Source organism: Mauremys reevesii, linkage group 7 (genome assembly GCF_016161935.1).
Source record: "Mauremys reevesii isolate NIE-2019 linkage group 7, ASM1616193v1, whole genome shotgun sequence".
NCBI classification, from domain to species: Eukaryota; Metazoa; Chordata; order Testudines; family Geoemydidae; genus Mauremys; species Mauremys reevesii.
This window is the reverse complement of record NC_052629.1, coordinates 22,783,142-22,795,358: the sequence shown is the minus strand read 5'-3', so window position 1 is coordinate 22,795,358 and position 12,217 is coordinate 22,783,142. Positions and strand designations below refer to the sequence as shown.

At 43.1% G+C, this 12,217-nt stretch overlaps 1 protein-coding gene across 5 annotated transcripts in view; it reads right to left on the bottom strand.

Moving 5' to 3' along the window:
• NPS (neuropeptide S) overlaps nucleotides 1–12,217 on the bottom strand; it is a 60,005-nt gene that overhangs the window by 9,048 nt on the left and 38,740 nt on the right. For all 5 annotated transcript variants that reach the window (XM_039546418.1, XM_039546422.1, XM_039546419.1 and 2 more), the window contains one exon: nucleotides 555–636. In XM_039546418.1, coding sequence (XP_039402352.1) covers nucleotides 555–636 — 82 coding nt within the window. The remainder of the gene's footprint in view (nucleotides 1–554; nucleotides 637–12,217) is intronic.

Sequence of the window (12,217 nt, the reverse complement as noted above, 5' to 3'; positions counted from 1 at the left end):
GATACATAAAATGGAGAAAATATTACTGTTCATTCTATAGGCTGATGGGTTTTTCCCATCGGTTTCTTTTAACAAGACAACTCCACTACTGTTTAGGAGTTATCTTCAGCATACAGACCTATTAAGAATGCCTAACAGTTACAGAACTTTACAAATAATAACTAACAACACTATGTAGTAAATACATGTTGTTATTTCTATTTTACAGATGGGGAAGCTAATACAGGGAGACGAAATAGAGAGGAAGTCAATGTCAGAGCTCAGTGCTTCCCATTTTCTGTCCCATGGCTGAACCACTGCATACACTGCATCCCATGCACAAAAGCATAAACACTTCATGCCTAATAGATTATTTTAGAGAGAATCCTGTCTACCTTGCTAGCAACTAAAGCAAAAATTCTTCATAACAAGGAACATTTGATAGTAATATTTATTCTACACCTTTAACATAAAAACAAGTTTGATCAAATAGTATTTAAAAATAACTCAACTAAATTTAACTAAAATGTCTATTTAAACCAAATGAAGTAGATGATGTTCAAAGATTAGCTTACCGTAGAAGGGACAGTTGGGTAACACCCCCACAGGTGCATTGTTGAGATCCAAATAATTAAAATGAAGTTTAACCTGAACAGACTGCAAGGAAAAACTCAAATTAGTTTAATTTTTTTAAAAGGAAAACTTAATATATACATACATATACACCAATACAAACTGTCCAAAGATATAATATAAAGTGCAATATCTTTACCTGATCATTTTTTTTCTTTCAGCACTTACGTGCAATTATGCAGTTTTAGTGCCAAATTTCTCACATTTCCGATCAGTTCTTTCTTAGATGACCATTTTATACCAAGAGTTCAGGAGTGAAAATGTCAGCAAATCCTATTTCAGTTTGACTGACTGGTCCTTGGTTGGCCTTTTATTCTTTTTAAATGGGAAAATGGCAAGAACACTCTCTACTGCCATTATAAAACTACCAATTGACTTCATTAAATGTGTTGCCATTAAGATGTCCTTCAAGTGAGTATACTTCCAACCCGTATTATCATGGCACAAATGGTAAAAGGTCTCAAGATTCCACAAAAATTTATTTTAACAAGAGTTTCATCAATTACCGTATGCTATGTTAACCCTCTATATGTGTCATGCACACCTAGTAGCACACAAAAAGTAGCCAAAATGTAAATTCAGCTGCCGGCTCCTCAAAGCAGATTATAATTCATTGGGATACAAAATAATAAATATTTCCAAGGACTTTTTTATCTCGGCAAAAATCTGTTTAACTTCTGTCATGAATTGTATTTTTGTTTTATATGGTACATTCCCCTATTTGTTGTTCATTACCAGACTAAGGGGATAGAAAATATTTATATGAAATGAACAGACTTTCTTACAGCTAGAGGAAGCTGATGGGGCCAATGCCCTATTCACATGCATGATCTGGTCCTTTTAGAAAACCCACGCATTGCACCATGGAAGTCCCACCATTTTGTAGACTTTTCTGTGAATATTGTTTAGGCCTCATATGTATTGAGTTTTTAATGATGTTCAAACTTGAATTTAATACAATTCCTTCTAAAATGGCTTGATTGTTCAGTTTGACAAGGTCCAAGTGGAACTAGATTCATATTCAGAAACCATGAGCCTAACTGAAGTGCACCAAACTGATGTGCGGAGGAATACTAGTGTCTGTGTAAGTATAACATTTAATTTAGTCTTTATTTGGACTTCTTGGAATTATCATCTGGACACTATCTTACTCAACCTCAGCTTCATTAATTAAATTAATCTCTAGGCCTGTGCATGCAGTATCTGCTGATGTTATTGTTTATTTACTGATGGGAAGTTCCCATTAACTTTAATCTATCTATCAAACTTTTATCTAGCATTACTAGAACGTGGTTTCTGAAATTTAGCGCATCACTGTTTTGCTCTAAGTATTTTAGTTGGCATGATGTTTATTAGGGTGGATTGAACCTTGTGAAGTCTGAGAATTCACAGACTTCTCTGGATCTTTTGGGTTTCTAGTTTGAGAGCTTTTGTTTTCTGTAATTAAAATCTGTATTTATTCCTTGGATTATTCATTATAAACAATATTTTTAGGTAAAAGAAAGACTTACGTGTATAAAGAAAACCTCTCCCTCCAAACTTATGCTGGCACAATTGAGTACCCTATATTTGGTTTACCTAGTGCACAACAATGAAAAAAAAAAGGCTAGATTCTCTGAGTGATGCAAAGGGAACAGAGGAAAAATCATGAATAGATGCCATCTGAAATAAAAGTTCTCAGTCTTACAGTGAGTCATAAATGTGAAAAAGGACTCTTGGCCACCATTGCTACATGGGAATCCAGGACTAGCAAAGGATCCATAATTTGCAAACATCCTTGAAAGCTGAGCACAGCATTTCAAAAGCAGCAGCAGATAAAATCTCTACTAAACCACAGGTCTCTCTTTACTCACCAGTAACTCCTCTATTTTGTCCAAATAACATTTAATCCAATTTGTCTTTCTCTGTGCATGCACAGGTGTAGAAGAGAATGAATAATTCACAGGGACCAATTCGGTTGACAATTGTAATAATAGCTCTCAAAGCAATTTACAAAGATAAGTGTCATTTTCCCATTTTATAGTTCAGGAAACTGAGGCACAAAGTGAAGTGACTTGCCCAATGCCACCTGGCTAGCCAGTGGAGTTAGTTCCCTAGGCATTTATGAAAAATCCCAGCAAGATCCCTATCTGCATCTTCAGATGCTTAAATGCTTTTAAAAATCTGGACAATGGTCTTATTTTGTCTCCCTGATTGGGTTAGAATAATTCCTAAAGTCAGGTTTCCGGCGCAAATATTCATGTTTACAAATGTAAAATGTGATTGCTTTGCATATTCCTAAAATTCACTTTAAACATGCTTATATCACTGGAATATTCAGAGAAAGAAAACAAAAGATGGGTAAAAGCTGACAAAGTGAATTCAATTTTTTTCACCTGAGTGATACATTTAAGGATTTTCTCCCTTAGATATTCACTCGGTTTTAGTCATGTGGGCACCAATGGCACCGCTGCCCAAAATGTGGCAGGGTTCCCTTTTATGTTTCCTCACACACAGAAAAAGTGATTGGAGAGGGTGACCGAATGAGACCCTATGGAGAGGTTTGGGGGCAAATGAGCAGTTAGGAATTATGGCGAGATTGATCCAACCCTACATCCTTCGGAGCTATATACATGCAATGTCATGGGGCTTGGCTACACTTACAAGTTGCAGCGCTGGGAGTTACAGCGCTGGTCATGCAGCTGTGTAGGGCCAGCGCTGGAGTGTGGCCACACTGACAGCTACCAGCGCTGCAGTGTGGCCACACTTGCAGCACTTTCCAGCGCTGTATTGAGAGGTGCATTGTGGGCAGCTATCCCACAGAGCACCTCGTCCCATTTTGGCGCTGAGTATTGTGGGAAGGGGAAGGAAGTGTGCGGGTCATTCCGCTTCCTGTGTGCCAACGCCCCGTGGTGCATCGCTTCACATCCCAGCATTCACTCTTTCCGGCAACGTTTGGTGCCATTGTGTGTGTCTTTCTGTTTTACTCTCTGTGTGAATCGCGATTTCTGTGGCAAATGGAGCCCGAGCTGCTGAGGACTGTGCTGATGAGTGTTGCCAGCACAACACGTTTGGCAGTCGAGCTATTCCTTCAGCTCCAAAGTGACAGTGAGGAGTCTGACGATGATATCGATATCGATTCTCCTGCCGCGTGTGACACTAAAGTGCTTGTGGCATTCACGGAAATGCTCAGCACCGTTGAACGCCGCTTTTGGGCTCGGGAAACAAGCACTGACTGGTGGGATCACATCGTCATGGAAGTCTGGGATGACGAGCAGTGGCTGCAGAACTTTCGTATGAGAAAAGCCACTTTCATGGGACTGTGTGCTGAGCTCGCCCCCACTCTGCGGCGCAAGGACACAAGATTGAGAGCTGTCCTGACGGTGGAAAAGCGGGTGGCTATTGCAATCTGGAAGCTGGCAACTCCAGACAGCTACCGGTCGGTCGGGAACCAGTTTGGAGTGGGAAAGTCGACCGTTGGAATCGTTTTGATGCAAGTTTGCAAGGCAATTAATCGCATCCTGCTAAGAAAGACTGTGACTCTGGGGAGCGTGCAGGACATTGTGGATGGCTTTGCACAAATGGGTTTCCCTAACTGTGGAGGGGCGATAGATGGGACGCATATTCCTATTCTGCCCCCCCCCCCACCTGGCATCAGAGTACGTTAATCGTAAGGGGTATTTCTCTATGGTTCTCCAGGCGCTTGTGGATCACCGCGGGCGTTTCATTGACATTTACACAGGCTGTCCTGGAAAGGTGCATGATGCACGCATCTTTCGGAACAGTGGCCTGTTCAGGAAGATGCAGGCAGGGACTTTTTTCCCAGACAGGAAGATCACAGTAGGGGACGTCGAAATGCCCATTGTGATCCTTGGAGACCCCGCTTACCCGTTACTGCCTTGGCTCATGAAACCCTATACAGGGAAGCTTGACAGGAGCAAGGACCGGTTCAACTACAGGCTGAGCCGGTGCCGAATGACTGTGGAGTGTGCTTTTGGCCGTTTAAAGGCACGCTGGCGTTCCTTGTATGGGAAGCTAGACTTGGGGGAAAGCAGCATCCCCGCGGTTATATCCGCTTGCTGTACCCTCCATAATATTTGTGAAGGGAAGGGTGAAACATTCAGTCAGGCATGGACCACCGAGGTTCAAGTCCTGGAGGCTGAATATGCACAGCCAGAGAGCAGGGCTAATAGAGAGGCCCAGCACAGGGCTTCAAGGATTAGGGATGCCTTGAGGGAAGAATTTGAGGCTGAAAGCCAACAGTAATGTTTGCTGCCTTGCATGGGAGTGAATTGCACTGTTTACACTGTTATTCTGTTATCCCAAAAATGATTTGCAGTGCCTCTTTCTTTACTGGGCTAAGGTATCTTTCACTATCTGCTATAATAAAGACTGTTTTCAAAGCCAAGAATTGTTTTATTGAAAAGAAAAAAAACTTCCTTGACAGACAGACAGACACACAACATTTCATGAACACAAGAGGGCAGGGGTGTGGGTTGGTGAACTGTACAGTCACAAGTTTGCATATGTCCTGTCTGGAGTGCTGTTTAATGAATCCTGCACTTCAGGGTGCATATACTGCATGGTGATGGGGGTTGAGTGCAGAGGGTAAGGGTGGTGGTAGGTATCAGGGCTGGTTGGTGAACGTACAGGTGTTGGAGGCAGCTGGTGGTGGTAAGAACCTGGATGCTGGGGAAAGGTGGTTTGAGCTGACATTGGGGCACAAGGCAAAAAGCTTTGGGACGGGGGGGGCTGTGGGGCAGCACGGGACTGCTCTGCCTGCATGGCTACGATAGCCTGGAGAGAGTCCGCTTGGCGCGACAGGATCTCTAGCAGCTGGTTTGTGCTTTTCCTCTTTGCCACAGCGTTTCTACGCCAATGTCTCTGGCGGATCATGCTTTCCTTCTCTCTCCACTCCTTCAATTCCTTACTCTCTCTAGCAGAGTGATGAAGAACAGTTTTCAGCATGTCCTCTTTGCTCTTTCAGGGATTTTTTCTCAAATTTTGAAGCCTTTGTGCTGTGGAACATCTGCTCAGTCCAGTAGTCAAGGTCACTGTAGAAACCCAGAAATGACAACATTTAACAGGGGCAGCATTGTATCCACTATCTCCAGACATGAATTGTTACACTGAGGGAGTTCTCACTTTAGCATTCTTTTACCACACGCATAACACGACAGAAGCCACGAAATGGTGAGTGAGGGGTGCTTATAGAGGGAGAAATGGGGCTTGATTGATAGAGGGGAGCTGGTTGCTTCGGGTAATCTGGAGTGATAGAGGGGTTGAGTGAAGATGCAGCTGCAGGGGTGATCTTCACTATCTCCCTATCTCTTCACTAAAGAGTCTCCCAACATTTTTCACAGGAGTTAATCCTGGAAGATGTCTCCCTGCTACGAGTCACTAGGGAACAGCGGGAGGCTCTTTTAGAGCAATGTGGATTCCGCCCGGGACCCTATGCGGCGTGCCTGTGTTCAGAAATGGTCCCCCCACCACTGGCAGCACAGTGGCGCGGACGCGTCAGCGTGACTGGGACAAGGAACACAGTGGCTCTGCCTATAAACCTGCGCAGGCATATTGCCCACGCTCTGGATGAAACTTTTGCTGAGATAACTGAAGCAGATTACCGCGACGTGATAGACCACATCAACGGGCTATTCGACATCTACTAAAGTCTGGCATGCATGCAGCCATAACCCCCCTTCCTCTCCAGAAACATTTCCACCCAGAAAATAAAAGCCGCTTACCGGTAACCCGCTCCTCTGCTTGTCCTTCTGCAACTGCTGGCTGCTGCGATTGGGTACTTTCCTCCTGGCTTGAGAAGAGCTCCTGGCTGCATGCCTCCTGGAAATCTGGGGTGTCTTCCCCCATCCCAGGAGCTTCACTCGCGGTTTCCTCCTCCCCCGCCGCCGCCTCCGCCTCCTCCTCCTCCTCCTGTCCCCCAGCCTGCTCAGAAGTGTCCATCGTTGTCCTGGGATTGGCAGTGGGGTCACCCCCAAGTATCGCGTCCATCTTCCTGTAAAAACGGCAGGTGGTGGGGGCAGCTCCAGATCGGCGATTCCCCTCGCGGGCTTTGTAATAGGCACTCCGCAGCTCTTTAACTTTCACCCTGCATTGTAGTGTGTCCCGATCATGGCCCCTATCCAGCATGGACCTTGATACCTGCTCAAAGATATCATAATTCCTACGGCTGGAGCGCAGCTGTGCCTGCACAGATTCCTCCCCCCAAACACTGATGAGGTCCATCAGCTCGCCATTGCTCCATGCTGGGGCTCGTTTGCCGCGTGGAGGCATGGTCATCTGTAAAGATTAACTGATTGCACTCCACACACACCTGGCTGCAGCAAACAGGAAGGAGATTTTTAAAATTCCCGGGGCATTTAAAGGGCGGGTCACCTGAGGCAAGAGCAGTAGAGTGCAAACTGATGAGCAGAGTGGCTGAACAGGAATTCTGGGATAACTCCTTATTCCCTGGAGGACAATTAAAGCGCTGGTGAGTGTCCACACCTGCTGAGCAGCGCTGGATCACCAGCGCTGCACTCCTTATACCCCTGCCGGGATGGGTTTTCAGCCAGCACTGCAAACAGGGAGTTGCAGCGCTGGTTGTGCCCTGCAAGTGTGGACGGGGTGTAATTGCAGCGCTGGAAAGCCTCCACCAGCGCTGCAACTTGTAAGTGTAGCCAAGCCCATGAAGTTTACTTCTGTGGCCCTTTGAGACAAAGTCTGAAAACTTGCAATCGTATTAAACATCCTGAGCATTTTTTCTTAAAAGTAGGAGTTTGTCTAATGTCCTTGGCTGAAAATTTTCCCTCTCTTCACTGCCATGCACTATAGTACACCTAATTACCCACCCAGATGCTGTCCTCTATGTCAAGGCTTGCTGCAATCCAGTGGTCTAAAGAGATATGTTTGTAATTGCTGGTCACAAAACTCATAACTAACATAACATCCTGCTTTGTAAAGTACTTTGGAATCCTTCAGGGCCAAAGGGGTTATAGAAATATAAAATGAAAATATCCTGATTTAAAGACACTAGCAATCCCCTCAGTTATAAAGATTATTAAGTGAGCATGTGACTGTTTATATATTCAGCACTTACTGTCTTATTCATGGAGAAAAGCCTTTCATTTTAATTGAACATCAAGTCCTAACAGGTACAGCATGTCCAACTCCAAGAGATAATCAGATTATCTGGGTGTTTCTGTTACAGTCAAAATCAGTTTGGGTTTGGTTCTGCTTGAGTGAAATGTAGCATCAGTTTTCATCTTATCCACACTCGTTAGCCCAGTTTCAATATACATTAACCTTCACAGCCTATTCTGTGGAGAGATGGATGGTCTTGTGATTAAGGTTCAGGACATCAGGGTGCAATGCATAGCTCGGCCACAGACACCCCATGTGACTTTGGGCAAATCACTCAACTTCTCTGTGACACAGTTCCCTCATTTGTAAATAGGTCAGTCCGTAGGGTTGCCAACCTTCCAGGGTTGTCCTGGAGTCTCCAGGAATTAAAGGTTAATCTTTAATTAAAGCTAATGTCATGTGATGAAACCTCCAAGAATTTATCCAGCCAAAGTTGGCAACCCTAGTCCCTGGGTAACTCCTTTCCTGCCTGACCAGGATCTAGCATTCCCACCTCTATGCCCCACACATCCAGAAGCCTTCCCAGATGTAGGACCATACTATTTTCAGACTCCATAGGGGAGAAGGAATATCAGGACCCCAAAAGCCTGCTTACTCAGATGCCTGAGGCATGAACAGCCTGTGGGGACAAGGAGCCTCAGTGATATATGTCAGAGCAGCCAATTGCAGACCCCAGCCAGCCTACATATAGCTGGGTCTGCTCATACATATGAACTGAGATTGGACAGACACAGCTTTCTGGGGCATGAGAGGAAAGAAGCTGACTGCAGGGAGTCTGCTTCCAGCAACGGGAAGAGATGCAGCTCTGTTGCTCTTTGAAGGAGGAAGGCAAGGTGCACAGAGAACCCAGGGCTCACTGGTTTTAAGAAAGGTCACAGAGCCACTGAAAGGGAGCAATCAGTCAGCTTGGGGAACAGGGGTGGTTTCTGAAGGGGGCTTCACAGATATTTCCCTATTTGGCAAACCTGCTTAGGACTATCACTTCCTCCCTTATGCTCAGCCTTCTGACTTCTTTACCTCCTGTGTCTATCTCTGCATGTGAATACACTGGAATTTGTTACTGTTACTCTCTCACTGCCTTCTTTCTCACTCATACAACAAACTTGTTAAATGGCTACTAAAGAACTTCCATGCAATGGATGTGAGAAGGGAGACTCTTGAGGTTTCATGATGCACAAACGTTCCAGAACCCAAAACTCAGGACACCTCTGCCTGAAAATCAATTAAAAAAAAAACAAAATTTGTTTTTGAAAACCAGCACTATCTGTCCTCAAACTAGACAGGACTGAAGTTAAGAGTCTGAGGGCTAACATGTCTCATGTTCGTGTTATAAATGTTCACACTCAGACACCAAATCTTTCCTTGCCTTTGTTATTTAAGCTTAGCTCTTCTGCCAGGCTTCTGAAAAGTTTTCGAGTCTGATACATTTTATTAGTGTCTTTTTATATATTATATATATATATATATATATATATATATATATATATATATATATATATATATATATATATATATATATATATATATATATATATATGTCCCATAGCTTTTTTTCTACTTTGTACTCCTTAACTTTATAGTTCTTATTAGGTTTTTATTCATGAACAAATAAACACACAGCAATTGAAACATTATTTTGTGGAAGCCTCTACCATCTACAAGAGGATGTTATATCATCATTGATTTTGTCAATATATTCCAATGAATCTGGGCTACCTAATGAGAGGAGACTGAGAATAAAATTTTCCAAGAGCATAAATGATTTTGGATTTAGGCTACTAAGTGCCTTGATTTCAATGAGAGGTAGATCCCTGTATACTTTCGAAAATCTAAAAACATAACCTTTAAAAATCTGACCTTAAATCACTTTAGAAAATGGGAATTTGGCTCCTATGTCACTTAGGCACTTTGAAAATGTTACTTATGATCCTGGTCTGAAAGGCCTAAACCCACCTAACTAAAGTCATGTTAAGAGGACTTTGATACATGCTGGGAATCTTTGTTTTATTAATTATTAATTATTATTATTATTATGTGTGTTGCAGTAGCATCTGGAAGCCTCAGCTGAGATCAGGGCCTCATTGTGCCAGGCGTTGTACAAACAGAGTAAAGCCAGTTCTTGCCTAAAGACCTTACAGTCTTGAGAACTGGACTTTGTTGATCTGTTGTAAGGTTGATCTGTTGTAAGGTTGCGCCAATTATAAGCTAAGATTGTTTTAGTTATTGGGAATTGATGGAAAATCTGGTAAAGGACTCCAATGTTTTTCTGTGGACTGGAAAGTTATAAAAACCGAGGATTACTTTGAGGCAAATGGTTCACCTTGGCATTGAGTGTGAACCTGTCTCTTTTCCTGGCACTGAATGTGATCATGTCTCTTTTTTTTCCTCTGCTCTTTATTTTCTTGATCTCAGTTATGCTTTCAAGTGGCTTGCTAACTGTCTGCATTACTTCATTCCTCAATTTCTCAGGTATCACAATGTTCCCTAGATGATCCTGGACCTGGAGTATATCAACTTCTCTGATGTTGCCTTCACTGCTCTCTGGCCTTGGGAACAGGCCAAGCAGATTACTGGGCTTCACCTCCCAATCCAGCTGACCTGAGATGGACCAAGGAACTCCACTCATCAGATAAGAAAGTCATTTTATGTGCCTAAAATGACAGCAGCAAAAACCATCCCTATCTAATGGTAAAAGGATCATTCTTTCATGTTCCTTTGGTTCTTTTGTTTGGGTTTGTCTAGATTTGGTCTGGGACAATTGATTTAACAAAATGTGTAAGTAAGCCTTTGACATTTATTATAACTCAGTTAATATTCCCCCCACCCCACCACCACATCATACTGGTAAATCAAAAGAGTTACAACTGGTTTTGTAACTTGCATGCCAATATTTTTAATAAAAAGCTTTTGAACATCTTGCGCCATTGTTGAGAAATAAAGCTAGAAACTGTCAAAAGAACCTACCTAGCACTATCTATGTGTTCCATTAAATTAACACATAACAGATCAATAAACCATGACAATCTGGTGGCCTGTATAGGGGAAAAGAGATAAAAATGTTTTCCCCCTCAAGGATGGAATTGTTTTGCTCCTTGCTGTAAAATAACAACTGTATTTGAAACTTTCCTTGCTTGGTTTCAGGAATTTGGTAATCAGGAAACTGAAGAGACAGGATTGTTTGCTTTAAGATCATCGCATAGAGCAAAACTGAAACTAATCAAACTATCGCGGGCTGTAATTCTGATACTGACTCAGTGATAATGGAAATCCCAGGAAGATACAAAGGCTGCAAAAAAACAGAATTCAGAAGGCATCCGAGGGTTTATTCCTCCCTCCTGAGGTTATTGAAGATTTGCTCAGCTCTTGCTATTAGCAGAGCCTGTCAACTGAGCCAGACAGACAATAGGGCAGGTCTTCCAGAGTGGCACATAGGGGCTGCTAGACGGTGGCCATAAGCAGACCATTCAGGATTTCCTTGCCCTGCCACCATACTCCAACATTATCCCTTCTCCAGCTCTTCTAGCACAGAGCAAGTTTAGGGGTATGTTGCAGGGCAAGAGCTGACTAGGATCCAGCCATCCTTGGCCAGTGAGGAGCCTGCTACAAATACATGCAAGCCTTGTAACTGCTCTAATTTGTACTGAGAGGAGGGGGCTGAATCAGCCTCAGGACTGGGGGAGAAGATGATGCAAAGCCTAAGAATGCTAAGGATTAATCTCAGTGAATACAAAAGAATAGGGAGATAAATTAATATTAGAAAAAACGGTACACACGACACCTCAAAATCAAATCCAGATAGACAATCTGTGCAGCTGTAATAAAAAAAAGCATATCTTACACTTCTAGAGAGTGCCTCTTGTTTTTCCAGCTTGTCTTGTTCTCCTTCTATCATTTGGCTGAGCAGCATGACCGAGACTCCGCCTCCAGTCTCAGAATAAGTGTCAGTCCCCCTTAGGGTTACCAACCCTCCAGGATTGCCCTGGTGTCTCCAGGAATTAAAGAATGCTCTTTAATTAAAGATTATATCACATGATGAAACCTCCAGGAATACATCCAACCAAAACTGGCAACCCTGTAATCCCCCCTCCATCTCCTAGAATCTGCCCATTGTACCTTTTACTTTGATCTTCCCCCATGCAGGTATACAGAGGCACTATCTGAGGAGGATATGACAGTTCCACATTCAGAACTGTATTTGCTGATTTGGAAAAAAGGTTTTGCAGTCCTGTTTCTGCTGTAATCCTTTTTAAACTTAGAAAGTTCTCTGGAAGATGTAGCCACACAATTGTTGTCTCCTAGCTCACATGCATGTGTCCCAATCTGCAGAGTGAAGGTGTGCAGTTGGAAGAAATCCCATTTGGTATACTAATTAACCACCTTCCAAATGTTTACTGTCCCTAGTCTAAGGCCTGGTCTACACTAGGAGTTTATGTCGAATTTAGCAGCGTTAATTCAACTTAACCGTGCACCCGTCCACACCAGGAAG